Source organism: Ciconia boyciana, chromosome 6 (assembly GCF_034638445.1).
Source record: "Ciconia boyciana chromosome 6, ASM3463844v1, whole genome shotgun sequence".
NCBI classification, from domain to species: domain Eukaryota; kingdom Metazoa; phylum Chordata; class Aves; order Ciconiiformes; family Ciconiidae; genus Ciconia; species Ciconia boyciana.
In genome coordinates, this window is record NC_132939.1 from 34,524,296 (window position 1) to 34,547,065 (window position 22,770).

Sequence of the window (22,770 nt, forward strand, 5' to 3'; positions counted from 1 at the left end):
AGCGTTCATATTACGGTCACAGTTCTAGGAATGTCCATACTTCGTTTTTGCTCCTTACCATAGTAAAGCGTTCAGTTTTGCACACCATACATATTGTTTCAGTGTCATCAGGTATCCATTGCTGCTTTGGTGGTGGCTTCTCAGGAGGCACAAATTCTTGAGGAAACAAATTCTGCTGCAGACTTCTGTCTCTGGGACTTGCAGATACGGTGACACCTTAAAAACAGGACAAGAAAAACATGGAACAGGATTTAAGCTGTTTAATGGAGTCTTGAATACCAGAAAACACTACAGACTTACTGAGGCTATAAGATCTTTCTGGCTTACAAAATGACTACCATTATCTTTCAACCAGGCATGACAGAATAACATTGCATAAGGAATATATATGCTTTAAGCTAAAATTGTAAGATTGTAAACTTATAGTACTTCAATACTGATAAGCAAGAGTACATATTAATAGACCTTTACCATAACAATTAGAGAAGTATAAGACAACTTGTCAACATCTGTTCTTGTACCATAAGTAGAGACTTAGTGGAGGAAGAAAAATAAATACCCTGGTATATGGATACTGAAAAGTGATGCAGCATAAAATATAATCTTAAGGATACCCAGTGTTGACATTCCTGAAGACTGAGACTTTTCTTTGTCATCTCAGGAGAGGTGTGGTATGGCTAGCAACAGCATATCCCTCCCTGTTCTGGTCCCCTTTGCAATCTACTGTGGGGAAATCAGTTCAGAGAGGCAGGAGTCTTTGGCCTTCGCGATCTTTGACCTTACTAATGAAATACTCATTGAATCAAGTTTACAGTATTAGACAGGCTCTTAGTTTATATGATGTGAGCCAGTTACACTACAGGCTAATTAAAAAGTTCAATGTGTCATTGCAGCCCTGCAAGCCACCTTCTGTGTACATGAATACTAAACTAAAAAAGAAAACAACATCTCCATTCCAATAAAGCTTAACTCACGCTCATCCAAGTAGATACTGGATTGCAAAGGAACATTAGAGGACAACGCATTCAAGTTTTGAAACAACATACAGATATTAAGGCGACCATTATGAGAAAAACTGAAGAGCTACACAGCCCAATCCAAGACACTGCTGTCACTTCAAGTAGGCAGAGCAAGAAGAGTCTTCAGTTCAGGATGCAGAACCACAGAACAGTTCAGACACCCTAAACTGTAGATCAGGATATCACTGTGTGCTGGTTTTGGCTGGGATACAGTTAATTTTCTTCACAGTAGCCAGTATGGGGCTATGTTTTGGATTTGTGCTGGAAACAGTGGTGATAACACAGGGATGTTTTCGTTACTGCTGAGCAGTGCTTGCACAGAGTCAAGGCCTCTTCTGCCTCTCACCCCACCCCACCAGCGAGTAGGCTGAGGGGGCACAAGAAGTTGGAAGGGGACACAGCTGGGACAGCTGACCCCAACTGACCAAAGGGTTATTCCATACCATATGACATCATGCTCAGCATATAAAGCTGGGGAAGAAGGAGGAAGGGGGGGACATTAGGACTGATGGCGTTTGTCTTCCCAAGTAACGGTTACGCATGATGGAGCCCTGCTTTCCTGGAGATGGCTGAACACCTGCCTGCCCATGGGAAGTAGTGAATGAATTCCTTGCTTTGTTTTGTTTTCCCTATTAAACTGTTTTTACCTCAACCCTCGAGTTTTCTCACTTTTACCCTTCCGATTCTCTCCCCCATCCCACCAGTGGGGAGTGAGCGAGTGGCTGTGTGGAGCTTAGTTGCTGGCTGGGGTTAAACCACAACACACTGTGCAGCTCTAGTTCAGGCCCATCACTGGCTGAGAATCACCAGCGCCTTGAAGGTCTGAGGATATCCTTTGCTAGTCATTCCCTGAGTGCAGAGACTGTGCATCTCTCAATATATATATCCTCCAAAGAGTGCATCTCTTGCATTAGATGCTGAACAGAACCTATAGAAGGATTTGTGGTTGTTTTTAAGCCACAAATATTCTTCAGTTGTTTTGGCTTAAAATTATTTTGTTTCTATTTATTTGTGTTTGAGGACTGTGAGTAGAGCCTCTCAGACAATATAAGGTGTGCTATTTCCCTCAGGTCACAAGAGGGATCCTACAAAAAAAATTCAAGGACCAAAAGAATGACGAAAAAATCACAACACAAATGAGATTTCTACTGTAAAACCAAAGTTAAGATCCAGAGGAAAAAAAGTTACTGAGCAAAGAATAGGAAGGCAGAGAGAAGTACCACAATGATGGGCCTCCAGACAAGCTCTGCCTATATACCCAGAGAGAGAATATAGAAGTCAAGACACAGAAAGATTAACCTGCAGCACCAGTAATAACTAGCAATCTAGCTGTGGCAAAGAGGTAATTTTTTTTTTTCCTGCAGATGTAGTCCTGGCTTGTTTTTTTCTGTATGATCTGGAATGCTGATTTTTTCAGACATTTTGTAGATACCTACCAAAAATCAAAAAGCCATACACTTCTTGTTCCCCTTTAAGTTTTCTTTTAATTGGGCCCAAAGCACCCAACTGTAGAGACCTACTATCCTGCATTAAATGCAACCCAAGTTACTATTAAGTGGTGGGACACACATACATAGGGGATAAAACAAATAAGAACAGGTTGAAAGAAAGTGGCACCAAGGCCTTAACCTTACCAGTAAAGCTGACAGGAGATAGTTCTGATGATCCTGATTTAGACAGTGCTTCACACTCCAGTACCTGATTGAGACTTTCTTGGATACGTATCAGAGAATCTAGGACAAAGGGAAAAAAAAATAAAAATCAGAGAATACTGGCCATACATCTACCTGTTTTTACGAAGATTAGAGGAATCCATTCACAGGGGTATGTAAGAATGTCAGCACAAAACACGACTAGCTATATAGTTACAAATTACTGTTTTCAAGAAAATTAACCCACAACAATTCATGCAAAAACTATATAAAATTCAGTGATGTAAAACACAGAGAAAGGGATGCTTATCAAAGCAATGGACTACTGATAGGCACAGGAATAATACAGCAGAGAATAAGCATTGGATGTGAAAATAATTAGTTGACACAAGATGCTCAGGGCAAATATTAAATGCTTCACATTGCAGTGGAAGGAACATACTTGCAAAGTTATAGGTCATTTGGCAGGAAAAGATAGATAAGTCTGATGCTTTTATGTTAGCAAGAGCTGCATCTTTAAATCATGAAATGAAGTCAACATTTGGAAACTAGCATAAAGCAAGTTGGTACCATATATGTAGGTATAGATACACATAGGTACACACGCCATGCGCTTTTAATACAGTGAAACAAAAGCACTGCACTTGATCTGCAGCACCCTCTGCTGTTCCAGTTCTAAAACCCTGAAAGGAGAGCGCCAAATGCAGCAGAATTGAAGACAACATGGACGAGAAGGGATTGGCAAACCAGAAAGGAGAACCGTGCTGAGAAGGTTAAATAGAACTACAAGTTTAAAAGTCTTTCATATGAAAAAAGGAACAGGACTCTGGTAGGAGGAAAGACTATGGAAGATTAAATTCCCATTCTATCTGGGGGAGGATGCAGTTGGCTGCAGGTTTTAGAACTGCTTAAGTCGTCAGTGACTTTGCGTTAAAAGGGAATGAAATAAAATTGAACAATATCACATAAGAAAAAAGACACCAAAAAGGAGCAACAGAGGAAAGTCCGAGAAACTTTTGAAGCTGTTAGTCCTTAAGAACGTCTATTTACAAGAAAGGCAAAGACTTTAAGAACATGTTCTGGGCTAGAGGAAGACTGGAGGCACACATCTAAAAGTGTTGTGGCACAACTGCTGAAATGATTCTGGGGGGAAATTGGCCCTTCTTTCCCAAGTGAAAAACAGCACTCACGGACAGTCACCTGATCTCTTTTCTTTTAATGCGAAAGGGAAGTTGAGAGCTTTTTCTGCATACTTGGAGAGCAAATTGTCAATGTCTTCTACAGCAAAACCAATTTCCTGTCCAGCTAAGAGTTGGTGAAGTGTCTGCACAGCAACAGCTACCCAGTCCACCTTCATATTCATGAGGAGCTGTTCCAGCATGAGCAGTGGCCTGGAGGAGAGGTGGAAGTAGTTAACACGGGAGAGCTCAGGCAGAGTCAGCAGCACCTGAGACACAAGGAAAAAAGCATATGTTAAAATTATACACCTTCAAATCCATGTTTCGGTGAGATTAAAGACAAGAAACTACCATAGTAGTTTATACAGAGAATGGAATAACATATAGAGGCCAAAAAATGGAGGTGGGACTTCTCAGACCTATTCCTACTTCTGTTACAGAATTACTGAGTGGATTTGCAGAAATTACTTAGCTTCCACTGTCCCATTCTATAAAACACTGCCTCATTTCAGAGGCAGTTGAAGAGTGGAAAGCATTTTGTGACCCTGTGACAAATATGTTGTAGCAGGGTAGAGTACATCCTCTTATTTTAATAAGCTTATAAAAAGAATATTAGTCCAATCCTTATCCTTCCGTCAGTTGAGGAAACATCGGGAGGAGAAAATAAGAGCAATTCTCCTAAAAATGGACAGTTAATATGGACGCTTTCCAAATTAAATCATGTCTTCAAAAGGGACAAGTAAGGAAACAGGAAGCCCAGCAAAATACTGTTGTGGCACACACTGGAGCACGCTGCTATTTGTAGTCCTACAACAACACAGAAATTATGTCGTGGTTTAGCCCCAGTTGGCAACTAAGCACCATGCAGCTGCTTGCTCACCCTCTGCCCTGCCGGTGGGATGGGGAAGAGAATCGGAAAAGCACAAGTAAGAAAACCCGTGGGCTGAGATAAGAACAATTTAATAATTGAAATAAAATAATAAATACTAATAATAGTAATAATAAATTGTAATGAAAAGGAAAATAACCGAGAGAGAGAGAGAGAGAGGAACAAAGCCCTGGGAAAAACAAAAAAACCCACCCAAAACCAGAAAAAAAAACAAACAAGTGATGCAACCACTCGCCACCCGCCAACCAACATCCAGCCAGTCCCCGAGCAGCAATCGCTGCCCCCTGGCCAACTCCCCCCAGTTTCTATACTGAGCATGACGCCATATGGTATGGAACAGCCCTTTGGCCAGCTGGGGTCAGCTGTCCTGGCTGTGCCCCCTCCCAGCTTCTTGTGCACCTGGCAGAGCATGGGAAGCTGAAAAGTCCTTGACCACTGTAAGCACTACTTAGCAACAACTAAAACATCAGTGTGGTATCAACATTATTCTCATCCTATATCCAAAACACAGCACTGTATTAGCTACTAGGAAGAAAATTAACTCTATTCCAGCCGAAACCAGGACACATTACCAAGAGCACTGCATTTTGTTTCCATATAATGCACTCGACTAAGGTAATCTACTGGTTAATGCATCTGTTCCCAGGCTGAGCACAGAACCTGTATGACTTCTGTAAAGGCAATGGCCATCCGAAAAGAGGAGTGATACTGTCTACCTTTGAAAGGCACTTGGGAGAAACATGCCATGTAAGTATCAAAGACCACCATACGGATGGGCATATGTAGTACACCTGATGTTACTGACACAGAGAGTAAGTTGAGGATGCTTTCTTTTTCACTTGGAACAAAGATAGCAACTGTCCCAATAAACACCAGAATTTTATTTTATTCCACCCCACCTTCTTTTAGCCTGTGCATTCCTCCACTCCCTACAGCTCAAACACAAGACTGCTCTGTTCATATCGGGAGCTACAACCACCTCAAAATACAGGAACTGCAAAGATGGAGAAGGGGAAGAGAAGTTTTAAGCCATCTCTAACTTCCCTTTGGATCCTGAGACTCAGGATCTCAGACCTGATATGGCGAGAATGCTCTGGTAAAATCTACAGACTTTATATGTTACATATATATTATGTATTATAAAATTACTTATATAATTATATATTGCTGTTAATCTCACAACGCAGGAGTTTTACTCACCTTTGATCCCATATAGAGTGCCTGGATTTCATTACGGCGTGCTGTTGTCAGATTCGCATAGAAGTGAGCTGTGAGGTAATCGGCCAAGAAGTGAGAGGCTGCCAAGTTCGGGTGCTGGTCAAGGGACTGTTCACTGATGGCAAGGCAAATACCAGGGTCTTCAATTCTTTGTAAAAGCTACAAAAACAAACAAAATACAGTGAATCCCTACTACATTCCTGGAAAGTAGCCTTTATAACAGGCAGTCCATGACAGATTATTGCCCTACAATGGTCTAGCAAGCAAATTAAGTTGCACAAGTATCTTATATAAGGATGATTTAGATAATCCATTTATAGACTATTCATTGCCTATTTTCTCCACTTATTAATCAAAATATTTTTAAAATTAAAGCAAGCAAAAAATTAAGCAAGGGATGGGACAGAAGGTGTAGTGATCAGGAGTCTCCACTTTGCTTCCAGAATATTTTCAAAGCTATGTAGTCTGAAAGAGCCTGCACTTTATCTTATGCTCTCTGTTATTAGCAACAGCTCCATAATTATTAAAACCAGAAGGATTCACGCTTCACTAATTTGGGCACTGAAGCACAACTGACCAAGTCCTGTTATTAGTTTCACTTCTGGTTCTTCTGCTTAAGCAGCACAGAAATGCTTCATTATGATTTTTCAAATAAAAGGGGCCTTGTATTTCCGTGTAAGTGACATTTATGCTATTAGGTCCGGCAACTAGATTGCCAAGCTGGATTTTCACTTAAGCGGAACAGAGGAGAGCCAGGATCCTGAAAGCTTATCTAAGCAAATAGCATCTCGTAAGGGAGGAACCAAAAAGTCCATGAAAACGCACATAAAGGTGGCAAAGAAAATGGTTCTCAACTTATTTGACCTATGTATGTAGGGCTGAAAGAGTCTTGCTATTACCTGCAATGCTTTTTCCAGGTCTCCCAGCTCCAGTAAGTGGAGAAGGTGCTCACGGTGAAGGTTGATCAAGTCTTCTCTTGGAACAGGATACAAGTGCCCCCATTCCTCACACAACTCATAATCCTAAAGAATTAAAAAAAAGTAAAAATAAAAAAAGGACAAACTCTACCCTCTCTGATATAGTTGTTTCTTCCAAAGTTCTGATCAACTTCCCAAGAAATTCTGTAGCTTAGGCTCCTCTCCCACACGCAAAAAGTACATTAACAAGGGGAAGAAGTTGATAGTCATTTTTGTCAGAGTGATGGCCTGCATTGAGACTATCTTCTCATCTCACAGTAAGCAAGTTAGCTTTTTAGAGACACACTTTTAAAGCCAGCCAGATCTACAGTATTAGTACTTATATAATAATCAAGCCTGTATTATGCCAAAAGCCATGCTATTAAAGTCTTCAAAATTCTAAGAGAAAAGAACAGGTTATATCTCAGAGTAAGAGTTAAAACTTAAACTTACGGATTATTAACTACATGTAAATCTTTACATTAAACACAGATCTGCGTTTGTTTCTGTAGCACAGAACTGAGTAAAATAATCCTTTCTCCCAAGGTAATCTCCATTGAGCGGTGTTTTAAGATGCTATTTCAACAAATTTATCTATTCAAAGTTTAATGCATTCTAATTCAACAAAATTCACATGATGATGCCTAACCTTTGCTTTCAGAATGATATTCATGATGGCCTGGGGGTCATCAGTGCACGCTTTTTTCAGATCCTGCCAGTCATTCCACAATGGTTCATTTTGCACATTCAAAATCTGAAAAAGTTAATATTAGGGTAGCACAAATTTTAAAAACTTTATCTATGACAATCATTAAGTCATAAGTCATAAGAAAACAGCTGAGCTGATCACATCAAGAGCTGCTTCATACAAGAAAAAAGTCAAAGAGACCACCCACATTTATCTCTAGCCCTTTTCTGGGATGATGTAATGCACTTGCACTCCAAAAAAGACTATGCAATTTTCTCAGAGGTATGAGTCTACAATGCACATTTATAAGGGAAGGTTTTTAAAAGACTAGATGGCAATAATTATGAATGAAAAAGTACATGTACACTGCAGACATTGCTGGCACTAACAGAGACGTAACTGAGCTAACCGTCAGTTAGAATAACCACCACCAGATAGAGCTCAGCAGGTATTTATGACTCCTTTTTTTTTGCTCTGTTTGGCTTTTCAGTCTGTGCTGAACTCCAGGCTAGCTAGTCTGACTTAACTTGGGTATCTGCACTACCCTGCAGCTAGAAGAACACACTGCAATACAAACATGCTTATTGGACCACTAGTCTTGTACACCATGCCTAGGTATATCTGCACCTCTCAGGCTTATAAAATTATGAATTGCCATAGAAAGGTTCCAGAGGCTCTAGCATTTGTATGGAATGGAAAAACAAATACTTTGCAAAAAAGCGGCCTCACACAAATGTTTGTCTAATCATGTTTGCAGACCTGAATGCTAATAGGAGAGTGGGAAAGTTATGAAGGATGGAAGCAGAGCGTTAATTGGATACTACAGCACTGAAAACACATGAACTGTTTTGGATGAAGGACTTGAAAAGCTATTATGGTCAAAAAAGAACCAAGGGCTAAAACTTTTTCAAAGGGCAAGCATATTTGCTCCCTGCTGCCTATTTCATCTCACTGGTTACTTGAAGAATGACTTTGTACCTTTTGATAAACCTGAAGTTCTTTCTTCCTGCTCTGCAGACTAGCTTTTAGTTCATCAGTTATGCCCAAAGCAGAAACGCAATAAGCTAGGATTTCCAAACAGGCATCAAGAGGCCATTTGTCCAGACAGCGCAGGGCCAGCCTACTTCTCAATGTTGCATTTTTTACTGGGAACAAGTATTGCCAACCATCCTTATCTGTGGAGGAAACAAACCACTAGTTTGAAATTCGGTTTCTAATTTGGAAAATAAAAAAAAAAAAACCACTCATCCTCACTGGATTGCATCACCAAACGAAAGAGTACAGTGCTGACAAATCTATGTGAGACTCATCCCAAGCATCAGATTCCTGGAAAATAACCAAAGTTAGCATGGGATACTTACTATCTTTAGACTCCAAAAGGCACCTCCTTTCACAGGATCCATCATCCATGTATGACAATGACACTGCTGTAAGAGATGTTTCATTAACAGTACTATGATTAATGTCTCCCGATGTATTCAGCTCTTCACATAAAAACACCACCACAGATGCATTCCAGTTCTCTTGTACTAAATTGGTCATGATTTGCACATTTGCAAAAGAGAAACTACACCATCAGAGAAAGCAAATTTAGGATGAAGGAAGGAATCTGTTTCCATCTTTGGATTCGCCCAAGAACCACTACACTTTAGTTTCCACCTCCTGATCCAGGTTGTATTCTTCATAAAAAAAAAAAGAAAAAAAGAAAAAAGAAAAAGATGAAGGGAAAAAAGCCTGACTTAATCCTTCTTACCTTCAGCAGTTGCACAGCTCAGCACAGCATCCTTCACACTGACCAGCTCCTCCACATCCTGACTGTACAGATCCAAGACCTTCAGAGCTCTTTCCCAATCCTTTGAAGCAAGAGCTTGTTCAAAGACTCCCATTAATAACTTAACAGCTGTGGTGGAATGCAATCCTAGAAGAACCAGAGATATGTATGTCTTGCCAGAGAAGACAGTAGCCAAACTGCTACCTTCCTCTTGCTGATTCTGAAGTGGCTCAAACATAGCAAGAAGAAATCGTTCCAATATTGGTAACTCCTTCAACAATGCCTCACACTCCCTGGAAATCTGTTCCAAACCTAAGGGCACCTCCCGTTTGCCCCGAAACTCCATCCAAGATAAACTCGATTTGGGAATTTTCTGTATATTAGATGCACTTAGACATGCCACTGTGGCCATTAGTTTCGACTGAGACTTTAGGAAGTCCAGGGAGGAGGCAGTGAGTGTGTGCTGGCTCAAGTCATTCACAGAGGATGGGGCCTGAGTGGAGATATCCTCAGAGGTCACTGCAGAAGTGTGAACAGGTATTTCAACATCTGGCAGGCAGTTGTAGGCACACTGGTGTGCTAAGTTGCTGATGTTTGTCAGAAGAGACTTCGCCTGGCTGTTCTGCCTTGCACTGCACAAGGACAGTGGTTCACAGCAACAGTTAACAATAACTTGCTGCACATTCAAGTCCAATTCTTCTTTCGCCAAGAGAGAAGAAAGCCTGCAGGATTGAAAACAGAACCAACTTACCCAGCACATATAAAAGGTACTTTACAATTACATATTTTCATAAATCTTTCATATGTTTTGTGAACACAAGCCCCCTAATATTCTTCACAGGTACATATAGGGGAAGAGTACATATCCTATTTTACTCAGTATGAAAAAAATGTATACAGCACGACATCGATAACTCAGAGCTTATGCTGCCATTCCTTTAAAGAAAAGGAACTTACTCCTCAAACACTGACTTGTATCTGAATGCAACATACTAAAACGGTTCACCATTAGTGCTCATCTTTTTAAGAGCTACTTTGTCAAATCAGACACTTTCCATGCCAGCCTGATTTAGTAGTGTGTGATGGAAGGATCTTAGATTATCCAGTTTACCTACTGACCAGGGCAAGAGCCATGCCCAGCTGTATTCTTAAGCAGCCCTACTGGTCTGTTTTATTTTATTACATTGCTAAGCTGCAAGTCCACTACTCTGAACTGTCACACATTTAGTTAAAAAAATCCACATAAACGCACTTTCTCTTCACAACCAACAGTGATTGTTAAAAATACGGAGCCACAGTTTTCCCCATCAAAAATCTTCAGGCTGGTAGAGAAGCCACTGACTAAGCTCCTCACTGCACACCAATCCTTGCAGCACTAAGTGATCGGCTGATGGGACACAGCAGGCTGTACTACCTGTGCTAAGTAGCCAGAGAAGAATTTAATCCTGGCTGAGGTCCAAAGTCACCAACACCAAAATAACCTAGAGAATTATATAATCTGAAAAGCACCAACCTGTCAGGATGAACCTGTCTCTCAAACACAAGCTGGGAGAGCAGCTGAGATGGACTCTGCTGTAACAGTATGAAAGGGTTCCCCACTTGCACTTCTGCAGACGTATCTTTAAAAAAAAAATCAGAACATTTATTATAACACAAACACATTAGCTGAATACATCAACCAAGTCTTATTTTAGGACCACAAATTTTAAAAGTCTGAGTCTGAAACCTCTGACTAAATTCAGAGGTCCACATTCACATTACTGTGGTAAAATCCAGAGTAAATTGCAAGGCATTTGTGATTATGATATGCCTCTCAAACCTGGCACCACTGGCTCACATTTTACTGAACCTATTACCAAAACAGGTAGAGTGGAGACTCTTCGGCCTTTAAGTGAGATCTAGGTTCAAACAGTTTAGCAACTCTGCTTCAAACTTTCACTAAAACATGTATTTGTGGTGAGAGACAGAAAATGCGCAGTATTGGTTTCTGAGGAGTCTCTGGATGTAGATTAGCGAGTCCATGCTCTATTCAAGTCAAAGTGAGCAAAGGCAGAGGGAAGTCACATACATACAGCTACTTCTACAAAAGGAGTGAAACCCCAGCTAGTATTGCTGAAAAGCCTTTGTATCCACTACTGAGTTATGTTGAGTAACTCTGAACAGATTCTCATAAGTTTACCTTTTCTTTTTATCTTGCAGTACAATAAAGTTTCCCCAAAACTCACTCAGCCCTTAAATATTGTGCATTTTTTTTGCCTTTGGCAATTAGTCAATGAGGATTGAGTCATGCCCATACAGAACTTACGGTTGGCATGGTAGTGACCTGAGCTGAATCAGCATGTTTGAAAACAGACCTTTGCCCTTTTTTCTTATCCTCTTGGGAAGGTATTCTCTGAAATCAGTACTGTGGTATTTTACATTAGTGCAGCTCAATTAGTGTCAACTTTAAAAAACAGACAAGTGTTTTTTCTCCTAGCACAGTGAATTGTTCTGTCCTTCTGACAGCTTTATGTGCTGATGGTGCATTTCTTTTCATGGACCACCATCATCTGCTGATTCTATGAAAAAATTCTGCCTGATTACTTCTGCATAGCCTTCTACACACTCTCTTCTTATCCCTGTGGTGCAGCAGGGCACCGGTTGCCTCTATGGGAGCTGAAAAGCACACAGCATGCTGATCCACTGGATGCAAAAAAATCAACCTTGCCTTACAGGGTAGCGATCAGAATTTTGGGAGGTCAGGGGTTGTTCGTTTTGTCTAAACTAAGTGCAGAATCTGGGTCAGTAGTTAACATTTCTGTTCTTGTTTTCCTACTGCCATCAGCTATTTTTATCTTAGCTGTGGGTGGCCAAGGCATTGAGAAATATAATTAAAAAAACAGTGCAATAATCAGTTGAAATCGAAAGATCTGACTATGTAGAGGTAGTAGGCACATTTGGCAAGGAACAATTTTTGCACAATTACTTTCCAGAATCAGGCCAGACTACACAGTCTGGGTATCATCACCTAGGCTCAGACTTTCCAGCTGAAGCCCCTTACCTAGCTCTGCATTCAGGCTTCGTAACACAACAGCAGCCAGTGTAGTGATGTAGTCAAAGAAGGCCTTCACAAAGTTTGTCTGCATGTTGCCTTCTGGCATGGTTTGGACATATTGGTCAAGAGTTCTCAGCAGGAGCTGTGTTTGATTCCAAACCAGGTGCTTCTGCAGCTCCGTAGGTTTGAGAGAAGCCTGCTCCACCAAGGTGCCAAGCAGGCTCCCTTTAGAGTCTGGTTTAAGAAAACAGACATACATCCAAGATTCAAGTAAGTATTAAATGCCAAAGAGGAAGGGGAAGCCAGGGGGGAGAGGGAAAAAAGGAAGAGAGAGATGCTTTAGCCTAATTTCCTCTCTGCAATTACAGATCTCAGTCTGGGCATGATAATTTTATTGAAAGCAAGAGATTTTCACAGCAGAATAAATCAATGGTTCATCTAAATTGGTAACCATGCCTCTGACAAGTTAGAAATATATTAAGGCAGGCCTAAAATATATCTAGTTGTGTGTCATTAACACATAAGCTTATTCTAAAACACAGGTCTCGACCAGTCCTTGTGCTCTGTAACATTTAGCCCTTAGAGCTCTTCTAAATTTTTTGCTCATTAAACATACAAATATGTCTAAATATTTTACAAACACCTACAGGCCATGTAGAAATCTGGTGAATGGAGGAAAAACAAAAAACATAAGAAAACACTCCAGTGCTATATAATGAAGAGAGCTCTGAGAAAAGGCAACTGTGGAAGACTTCGTCAGAAAAGAATGAGACGTTTTATGATACCCCTGTGAAAACTGGAAGGTATTATTATGTTACAGTAGTTTTATAAGTTTATCTCCTTTTTATTAAAAAAAAAGGCAACAGTAAGGATACACCTAATTATCTACAAGCTGTCAGGTTAAAATACACTTAAAAATTCCTTGTTAGGACTGAAGAAAAATAGGACAAATAACAACCTCAATTGTACTAATTGATATTTTCCTTTCTTCTCTGGCAAGTTCACAATTTTAGCTCTGAAAACAAATGCTCAGAATATAAGAATTACAGATAAATTTTACACTTTGCATTTATGATTTTAAAAAATATGTATTTATGCATATGTCAAAGAACATTACTACTAGATTTATAGTTGTCTGGACAGGCCAAAACAAAAATTTAGATCCATTTGTCAGTCTTCACGATCACAAAAATAACTCACCCACAGAAAGCTCAACACATGTCAGCGCTTTTAGGATTTGATCCAGATTTTGTGATAAAACAATTTCATTAATAATGCTTTCTTCAGTCAAGGCAGGGTAGCAAGCTTGCAGAAGGTCTACAATACTGCATCGAAAATGACTCCCTATTTTCTCATCTGAGACCTCTACAAAGAGGGAGAAAGAAACAGCAACTATAACAAAGACAGAAATATTTTTGCACAGAAAAAGGCCCACAGAACCAAAATTGTATTATAATACAACTAGTTTGCCAAATTCAAAAGTGTTTCAGTTTACTCAGAACTGAGCTTGCCCCCCCACCCTTTTTTGTTTTAAATACTAAGCTAAAAAATTTAAAGTTCAAATTTCCATTGCAACAGAAGGCAAGAATTTGATTTAAGCACATTTCAATTAAAAAAAATCTTACCAGCAAAGCATACTACCTGGCTTGGATTGCCCTTGTGATGTGCAGGAATAGTTGAGAATTTTACTTATTTGCTGGAGAACTGCTGGGAAACCCTTTACACCTTCAGAGTGCAGTAAAACAAAGTCAGGTCGGTGGCCTGGAAAAGTCATTGTGCAAAGGAGGACAAAATAAAAGTTAGGAGTGGAAAAAGGAGAAACTAACATGAAAGTACAAAATAAGATTTAATTAAGACTCAAGTGTTAGCACAAACAACACAGCACAGAGAGGCATTTTCTGCTCCCAGGCCCATGTTGATAAACACAAAAATTAAAAGCCTACCCCGAGTTTCAAGGCTGTTGTACAGTCTTCTTTCTGCTGTTTCCAAAAGCTGTTTGCATGTCTTCCAAAGATGGCACTGAGTACAAGCTAGGTCAAAAGCCGCCATTGCTGAAGGACTGAGGTCCTCAAGGACTTCCCGCAGAGCATCAGTATGCTCCAGCTGGATGTTGCTGATCCAGAAGTTTTCTTGGAGAGTAGGGGCAAGACTTCCAGAAGTTGCAAGCAATTTATCAGTAACATCCGAGATGGAATAAAATACCATACCTACATGCGTCAGCAAAACACACAATCACTAATTAAACAGCATATTTATCTCAGATCCTGTCATGGATAATTATTCTCTAATTCTTTAGGAAAATAATTCAATAGGTGGCCTGCTTCATGGACTGATTACTGCAGAATGGATAAAACTAATTGGGCATCAACAGCCAATTTCAGCATTCTTAGTCTCCTTTTAAGTCAAAGAACCACACTTACTCTTCTGAACGATTGTTGCACTCATTATGACAGTATTCAAATTGCTTTCTCCTATTTTCCACTTCTCCCTCACCTTTTATGAGAAGAACCCAAAAAACCCAGTCCTTACCAGCTGCTGCTGCGTTCCCAATAGCTTGCAGCGTAGAACGGCCACTGCCAGATTTCCTGATGCCTCCAGTGCCATCTGATGCTTGATTCTCAATATTGTGCTCCACTCTTGCCATTTCTTGTACCGCCTCTTGGTAGCGCTCCATGAAAACCAATTCACCATAGCAAGGTGAAGTATCCAGATTAAACATCAAAGCCACCTTTCAAAAATAGATGTAATTACAGAGCATGTCAAAAGAAGTTTTCAAAGGTCAAAGAGCTTTGAGGGTTTTTAGAGGAGATGAGGGAATAAAAACAAAACAGATACTTTAACTGAAAAACGTCCCCACAGACACAGCAGGCTGAAATGGTGGGGTTTTTTCTAGAGAGTTTTAAGTGCCTGAAGAACAGGACCTTAGAGTCAACTATTTTTATAAAGCTCAGCTATTATTTGCTGCAAGGCTAGAGTTGAATTAATTTTTGTAAACCACACCTTTCAGAAGGACTCTTCATGATTTCAATACACTATGTAACAAGAGAAATCTATCAAGTTGGGCCTCCACGGTAAACTATTTTAAACAAATTCTTATTCAGCAAGGAATACCTTCTAGAAATTTAAACACAGAGTAGATAAGCACAGCTGTGCAAATTCCTATTATAAACCAACAACAGAACACAAACTAAGCTCGAATTCTTTATCATCAGTGATACTGAAATTCAAAGTAACAAAGCAAAACAATATGCTTCTTTTGGCCTTATAAGTAGGGAAAAGATGAAGTGGCATGCTTGACGTCAAACAGAACTAATGAGCCGAGCAGTAACCTGCTGCTAATGCAACGCTTAAATGATATTAACTTCTCCCATATCGCTATCTGAAACTCACAACCAGGTCACTGCTTTTTGCAGAGGATCCTATCACTGATGTACCTCAAGATGTTTTTTCAGAGCATCAGCCCAAAAGTCACATAGAGAAAGGTACGCACAGCTATGAGGGAGCAAAGAACTACAAATGTGCAGACTGTCAATTTCAAGTCCTTCTGCCTGTTTTCAGTACTAGGAATTTAGCCTCAAAACATACCTCCTTCAAATAAATGTAATCACCGCTTTGGCTCTGCTTTGGTTAAGGAATACATTTGCATGTTCCTGTTGAGCTTACAAGTGGCAGACTGTCATGGTTTTGATTCACTGACTAAAGTAAGCAGTTTGAATGCTGCTTCCTCATGAGGCTTCACATGAACTCTTTGTGTTCTTCATTCAGCTGAAACACTAAGCTTGGCCAGCTCTCAAACATTCTCACACTTTGAGAACCCAGGTTTAGAGAAAGCATTTTTATATAACAAGGAGAAAAAACCTCAGCATCCTTGGGATGTTAGTTTGGAATATCTTTGTTCCTTTCACTTGCTTCTACTTCTGAAGTGACCCTTTCACTTGGAATGAAGATGCTTCAGCCCTATGCTTGCTAACACAGAAGAAGCAGGAATTTCATCAGCTATCACAACCACAAACGTCAATACCAAATTAGATTTTTAATTGCACAAACTACATGCAACTCATTTACCTGATGGGCTTCTACGAAGTTTCCTCTCAAAACACAAGAAACTAACAGTGATTCTGGTGGGGAAAGCATGACAGGAATGAGGGGGTTTTGCTGATGTGGTCTCACCCTGCTTTCCAAATCACTCGAGCCAGACATATTACTGGTACTTCCCTCTGCAAGACAACAGAATTAATGAGTACACTATTATGGAAAAAAACATTTCACCAGATAACAGCCAACTATCAGATAAGAGTACTTCACATATTTAACACAAAAATATAGGAGCAGAGTCGCAGGGAAGTTTTAGGGTAAAAAGTTCAACATAAACATCTTGTTAAAAATTTTCATACTATTTCACTATTTGGTCAGAACTTTCAGTTTGGATCTCATCCAAGTGTAACACTGTTTTGTGGCTACATAATGTGGACGCAATGCTAGGGCACTGGTTCAATATGGAGTAAGGGAGATGTCTTAAGTATTGGACCTATTAAATCAATTCTGCATGCCTAAGCATGCCTTAGGTTACATAACTACCAGTCTATTAGCTTTTTTGATGGTTTGCACATCACTACATTGCATACTGTTTCCTGCAAGCCAAAAATATCAAGAAAAATCTATTTTTCTTATTCCAGAAGAGATATATACTATTCTAATTAGAAAAAAGTCAGCCAAAAATGGGAGCTCTGAGAAGTGAAAAGTTCTAATTCTCTCCTGCATAGAACAGTAATTCACATTAACTAGTCAAGCAAATACTTAATCATGCACATTGACAAGACAAAGAAATACTACTTCTGTGGCTTACCTGAAGTACTGGTGCTCAGCTCACTACTTGTACTTTCTAATGATGGACTGGAAGTTCCCTCTTTCCCATCTAAAATGGAAACAAATCAAAACCAGCACATTAAATGCACTTTTGCTAGACAAGGTAATTAAAACTTATTGCAAATAACAGATCAGACAACAGCAAGAGATATTCAAAAGTATCTCACAAATGAACCATCACTGATGCCTATGATAAATGCAAAAACTGCTGATTTGAAGAAAATGCTAGGCAAGAGACTGTTAGGGTGGCCCATTGGTGAGTCATGTCAGATACTTTAAAGCTTCTTATTTTGGAACATCCCACTCCAAAACCAGACGTACCTTTTAAAGGCTAAATAGAAAAAGGGTGAGGAACCCAACTTTCTCCTAAGGCTGCCAATTTAAGCCACAGATTCCTGTAAATTCACATCCTAGATACTATTGTGATAGGAATGAAAATATACCAAACAGTCATTGGATATAGTGGAGAAAGGGAAGAATTGGTACTGTAGTTGCAAAGTTCTCCTCTGCCCCAAATCGGACTATGTATGAAAGAAGTTATTTTCTTACCAGAATTTAAAATTAATTACCTTTCAGTTGTGCAGGTGAGCTTTAGGAAAACAACCTCAATCCAAGTGGAATTGGACTAAGACACTTCAAACCAGTTAGAAAACTAAAGGAAATAAATCTAATTCTCTACTCCTAGTCCATTAAATCTAATTGCATTCAGCTATGAGCTCAGCAAAATTATGCACATTTCAGAGATGTCTTCTCTAAGTCACTTTTTCAACCCACCTGTCTTGTACCTTTGAGATCTACTTCGTTTCTTAAAGCTGGAGCATCTGATTAAAGAGCAGTATCTCCTGGAAGCTGCAAGCTGATGTTCTGTAAAAAATTTAAGCAAAAACCTTACCAAATAGCTGGGCAGGCCATAAACAGTTTTTTGTCTACCTTAAGGACTACCAGCACATCTACATAGGTAGAGCTATGATGGCATATCTCCAAAAGAAACACAGTTGATCTCAGCTAAGAGCTCTTCTACAGTAAAATTTAAACCAGCACCTTGAAGTAATTTAGATGCAATTCAACTAATACTGTGTTTTTCACATCCACATCCAATGTTGCTTGGAATGTACTACACCTTCTACGCACCCCTGATGAGTATTAAGCGTCTTTTCCAACCTAAATGATTCTATTATTCTAACTATACAGAAAAATAGGTATAGTCCAAGTACATAAGCAGCTAGAAACAAGAATAAGAAACAAAACAGTAAAAGACAGTTTGATTTGTCATTAAGGTTTTGCTGAAACAACAAATTCTTCAGTAATGCAGGGTAGTATGAACTCTGACTCAGTCAACAATTCTGGAAGTGAGCAAGTAATGGGGGTGCCAGCTCTTGAGACAGAAAATCCAAGAGATATGCAGTGTTGTCAAGAAAAGCCAGCCACCCTTCCCTGAAAGGTGTTCCCCAAGTATTTGTCATCATTTGTCAGGAGTCAGGACTCAAAAGTACAGAATCCCACAGAAAGCTGCTGCCTGTCCAACAGAAACGCTAAGGGCTGCCTACTCAAACATAAGTCCCATTACATCCCCTCCTTTATAGGGGGAGAATTGAGAAATAGTTGAACACAAGTTTAGAAACTTGGAACATTTAAGGTCCACACTGCCCAGTCTTTCTTGGGACATGGACTTTGCACGGTCCGAGATACATAAGAAGCCACACTATGATACAAGCAGATATCTGATAGTAGCAGCACTAACAAGTTATAGGATATGGAGAAGGGTGGGAAATATGTTCCTGACTGCGTTGGTCTAGCTACTCCTGAGGAGTGGTCTGCATCCCCAAATAATCCAACTTCCTCTGATACATGTTCCTAACATGTTTCCAGACTAGGCTAAGTCAACGATCTGTCCATTAATGAGATGAGCCTATCTGGCTTGCACTGGATCACACATCACCACCCGTCATATCACTGCACTATCAACATAACTTGTGATGAAGGGGTGGGAGAAAGACAGGCAAATTGAAGCAGTGTGTCCACAAAGGGGAGCGAAAAAAGAAAACCCAAACTTTCTAATTAGAATAGAGATCACTCCTATTGGAGAATGGTGCAAGAACCACGTGATCTCCAACTAGGTCACTCTCCCAGTATTTGCCAAAATGTGCTCCCTCAGTAAGATGCTCAGGGAATTTAGTCTTGAGACCACTGCCTGGACAGTTGTAACAGAACAGTGTTGATATATCAGAAAGTGCCAAATACAAAGCCTACCTGCATTTCTGTTACTCATCACCACCTTGTATCGCCAGTGAGCTTCAGAAAGGTATTTCGAAAACTGTAACACACGACTTCCAAAGGCATCTCTGCTTGCAGAAAGATTCAAGCACTCGACAAGCTCCAGCTCTTCACGAAGCACATTACTGGAGTCCCATGGGAGAGAACTCTGAATTTCTTCCAGATGGTTGAGAAGCAATGTGAGGAAGGCATCCATGGCCATGTCATCCACTAAAAATCCAGTACCACCACTGGTGAAGTGTTTCAGATCCAGGTAGCTCAGCCTAGAGGTTTCACAGCTTTTGCCTCCTAACACCGAGTCATGAAGATCTTGGGTATCTGTGTGAACTGTCTGAGCAGCTAGCAGATGCCTCTCTAATTTCTTTTCAGCCTCTATTAGGCGCTGTGGACTTTCTGAGGTGGAAGACCGCCGACTAGCACTGCCTTCTACACTCACAGTAGTACTCTTTTTATCAAGATCATCATCCTCTGCATAGTCCTCAGGTAGAAGAGTCTCAGTATGGAGGTCACTGTAGGAAACAAAAAGCAAGGAGAAGATGTTCTCCAAAACCTCCAGGCGCAGAGGAGCAGGAACACTCCTTAAGAACTGCTGACACTTTGCAAGGTACTGAGGAAATACTGAAGAGCAATCTGTATAATTAAAAACAAAAATAAAGAACATTTACAACATTTTCCAGGAGTTCCTTCCTCCAACCTTTGCCCTAGAAGAGGGAACGGTCCCAGTGGCTCAGAGACAATAATTCCTCCACAAATCAAATAGATATATGTCCAACATTTTACATTTAAAAAGGTAGTATGCCTCCTCCCTCTCAGTAATGCCAATTATCACCTTGTGCAATGATGTACAAAGTCAGATTATACCCATTTTAGTCATTAAATCAGTTTTAGCTCTGGGAAATCATAAACTCTTACAAAAGCATCCCTGCCACTACCATCCTATATCTAATATCTCCTTATTTTTGCACTATATTTTTAATACAATTACCTTAAATGTTCTAGAACAAGGCAGGTATCTTATTCATATCTATTATTACTAAAGGTAATAACACCTCAAAGAAATGCCATCATACTTGTTTGCAAAGTATTCATAGCTCACTGAATAAAAGCATCATATGTACGCAGGGTGCAGTATTATCCGAATCCTAAATTATAATTCAGAGCCCAGCAAATGGAGAAGCACAAGCTACTGAACCTGAGAAAGGAGGCCAATCACCTGCTGGTTCTCCAAAAGTTGCATCTTCAGGGATATCACCAAGAAGGCTGTGTACGCAATCTTTGCACTTGGAATGCTTATGTGAATTCACACAGAGAGCATAGATAGCATACTTCATGGCGCAAAATGCTCGAAAGAGTGCCAGATTGCGTTGCTGACTCAGGGTGTTAGGGAGTGTTGCTGCTGTGGAGGGAAATAAGGGTGGTGAGGGGGTAGGATGTAGACAAGTAAAGAAGTTAATTTTCTCCTGCAGTTCCCACACAGCAATATTTATCCAGTTGTTCTTCCCCAGTGTCACCTCCATCCCAGCTTTGCTCTATCTCACTGTTACTTCACAACGTTTGAAAAAAACCAAACCAAACCAAACCAAAAAAAACCCCCACAATAGATGGGCACAGAAAAGTCAGGTCTGGATCCCTTTCTGAAAAGGAAATTTTCTGTGAATTTGTGTTACAGGACCTGGCTACAGCACAGAATGATCAAAATCTGCTCATGACAAGTCTCATTAGAGGTACGTGGTTAAGCCACACTGCTGCATTTACCACACAGGGACAGACCCTGTCTCATTTCAGCATCTTAGAATTTTGTGTTCTATCACACAGTAGATACATAGGGAGACAGTGTAGACTGGCTATGACCATAGTGAGAATAGAATACCACCATCTCTACAGATTTGTACTAATAAACAGATATCATGGTTGATTCTATCCACAATGGCTGGCCGTATAGATCATATACAATCTGCAACTGATTAAGTAGTACAGTGTCCATCACACATTTATGATAAAGGCAACTTGGAGAAGCACTACACCCACCCCTTCCCCCTTTTGCTTTTTTTTTGAGGAAAGAAGGTGTTACATGCCAGAGACATGATCCCTTCTTAGGACAAAAGAACAGAGCTGCAAATTATGTAAAAGTCACATCATCATCCCCTTCACCTAAGACCACAATATAGAGTCATATATTCTGTTATGCTGGGTTTAGATGAATTATCCAACTACTGTACAAAGGTTAAAAAAAAATAAAAAACCAACAACAAAAAAAACCGAAAACCCCAGACAGTGTTAAATTAGTGCTTGAATCCACTATCCTATATTCTTATACAAGGGGTAGACCGTCCCTCTGCCTATTGTCACACACAGGAAGTATTAGCAAAGTTTTTTAAGCAAAGCACTGGTTCGACGTACTGATAATGTCCCCATCCGAACTCTGGGACTGAATAGCATTACCTAGAAAGTGTTTCAGCACTGTCCTCCACACGGCTTGAGCATGATTTCAAAGAAAACCACCAGCCTGAACTCTTCTGAAAACTACAGAGCAGCCAAGACAAAAGCCCTGAGAGCACAAACAGTTTGAAACCAATTATTCCCTATCACTGCAATTCTAAACAGCAACCATGGTGGAAACTATAATGTAGACAGCAGACAGAACTGAGGAAACATCCAAGTATGAATCTTTTGCAGAACCCACATGGCCACAGAAATGCTATAATTCACCAGCAGCTCTACACTAGCACCCAAAAAGCTCTCAATACCACTCTCTTAAGAGGGCTTCAGGCAGGTGAAGCCAGAGATCTGATAAATACAGTCCTCTCAAAAAGAGAAACAGCTAGCTGGAGATACTACAAAATACACACTGGTAATCAAACACAAGTTTAATACACTTTTGCCTCCCACATGGAAAGAGTTGAATGCAGTGAGTCTGTGTCAGTATCCACATTTAAACCAACCCTTTTCCTTGTACCAATACCGAAGAACTACCCCTTAACTATAAGCGCTTGTTTTTCCTATGCCAGAAATATTAACACCTTATTCTTGAATTCTGTAACTCATGAGGAAACTTCTGCCCATCATTTCTTTTGTTAGTGTGACTGATCAAAGCTAGTGTTACACACTGATCTGAAGGGTGCCTGACCACAACTGTCAACCAGTACCACTACTTTAGTTTCACTACTGCAGCTGACAGATGTGTGTCAAAGAAGAAGAAGGGGAAGTACATGGGGAGAGGGGAGA

The 22,770-nt window shown here is 40.1% G+C and overlaps 1 protein-coding gene across 5 annotated transcripts in view; it reads right to left on the bottom strand.

The window, feature by feature from the left end:
• The window catches only part of ZFYVE26 (zinc finger FYVE-type containing 26), a 53,348-nt gene that overhangs the window by 19,187 nt on the left and 11,391 nt on the right, over nucleotides 1–22,770 (bottom strand). For 3 of the 5 annotated variants that reach the window (XM_072864208.1, XM_072864206.1, XM_072864207.1), the window contains exons 10-29: nucleotides 20,759–20,941; nucleotides 19,522–20,175; nucleotides 18,046–18,135; nucleotides 17,252–17,320; nucleotides 16,471–16,622; nucleotides 14,935–15,133; nucleotides 14,349–14,612; nucleotides 14,047–14,166; nucleotides 13,606–13,770; nucleotides 12,412–12,639; nucleotides 10,885–10,990; nucleotides 9,354–10,093; nucleotides 8,962–9,027; nucleotides 8,579–8,775; nucleotides 7,562–7,666; nucleotides 6,856–6,978; nucleotides 5,939–6,115; nucleotides 3,872–4,118; nucleotides 2,654–2,752; nucleotides 59–216 (exon numbers count right to left, since the gene is read on the bottom strand). In XM_072864208.1, the coding sequence (XP_072720309.1) occupies nucleotides 59–216; nucleotides 2,654–2,752; nucleotides 3,872–4,118; nucleotides 5,939–6,115; nucleotides 6,856–6,978; nucleotides 7,562–7,666; nucleotides 8,579–8,775; nucleotides 8,962–9,027; nucleotides 9,354–10,093; nucleotides 10,885–10,990; nucleotides 12,412–12,639; nucleotides 13,606–13,770; nucleotides 14,047–14,166; nucleotides 14,349–14,612; nucleotides 14,935–15,133; nucleotides 16,471–16,622; nucleotides 17,252–17,320; nucleotides 18,046–18,135; nucleotides 19,522–20,175; nucleotides 20,759–20,941 (4,142 nt within the window). The remainder of the gene's footprint in view (nucleotides 1–58; nucleotides 217–2,653; nucleotides 2,753–3,871; nucleotides 4,119–5,938; nucleotides 6,116–6,855; nucleotides 6,979–7,561; nucleotides 7,667–8,578; nucleotides 8,776–8,961; nucleotides 9,028–9,353; nucleotides 10,094–10,884; nucleotides 10,991–12,411; nucleotides 12,640–13,605; nucleotides 13,771–14,046; nucleotides 14,167–14,348; nucleotides 14,613–14,934; nucleotides 15,134–16,470; nucleotides 16,623–17,251; nucleotides 17,321–18,045; nucleotides 18,136–19,521; nucleotides 20,176–20,758; nucleotides 20,942–22,770) is intronic. The other 2 variants (XM_072864209.1, XM_072864210.1) reach the window with 1 other exon arrangement.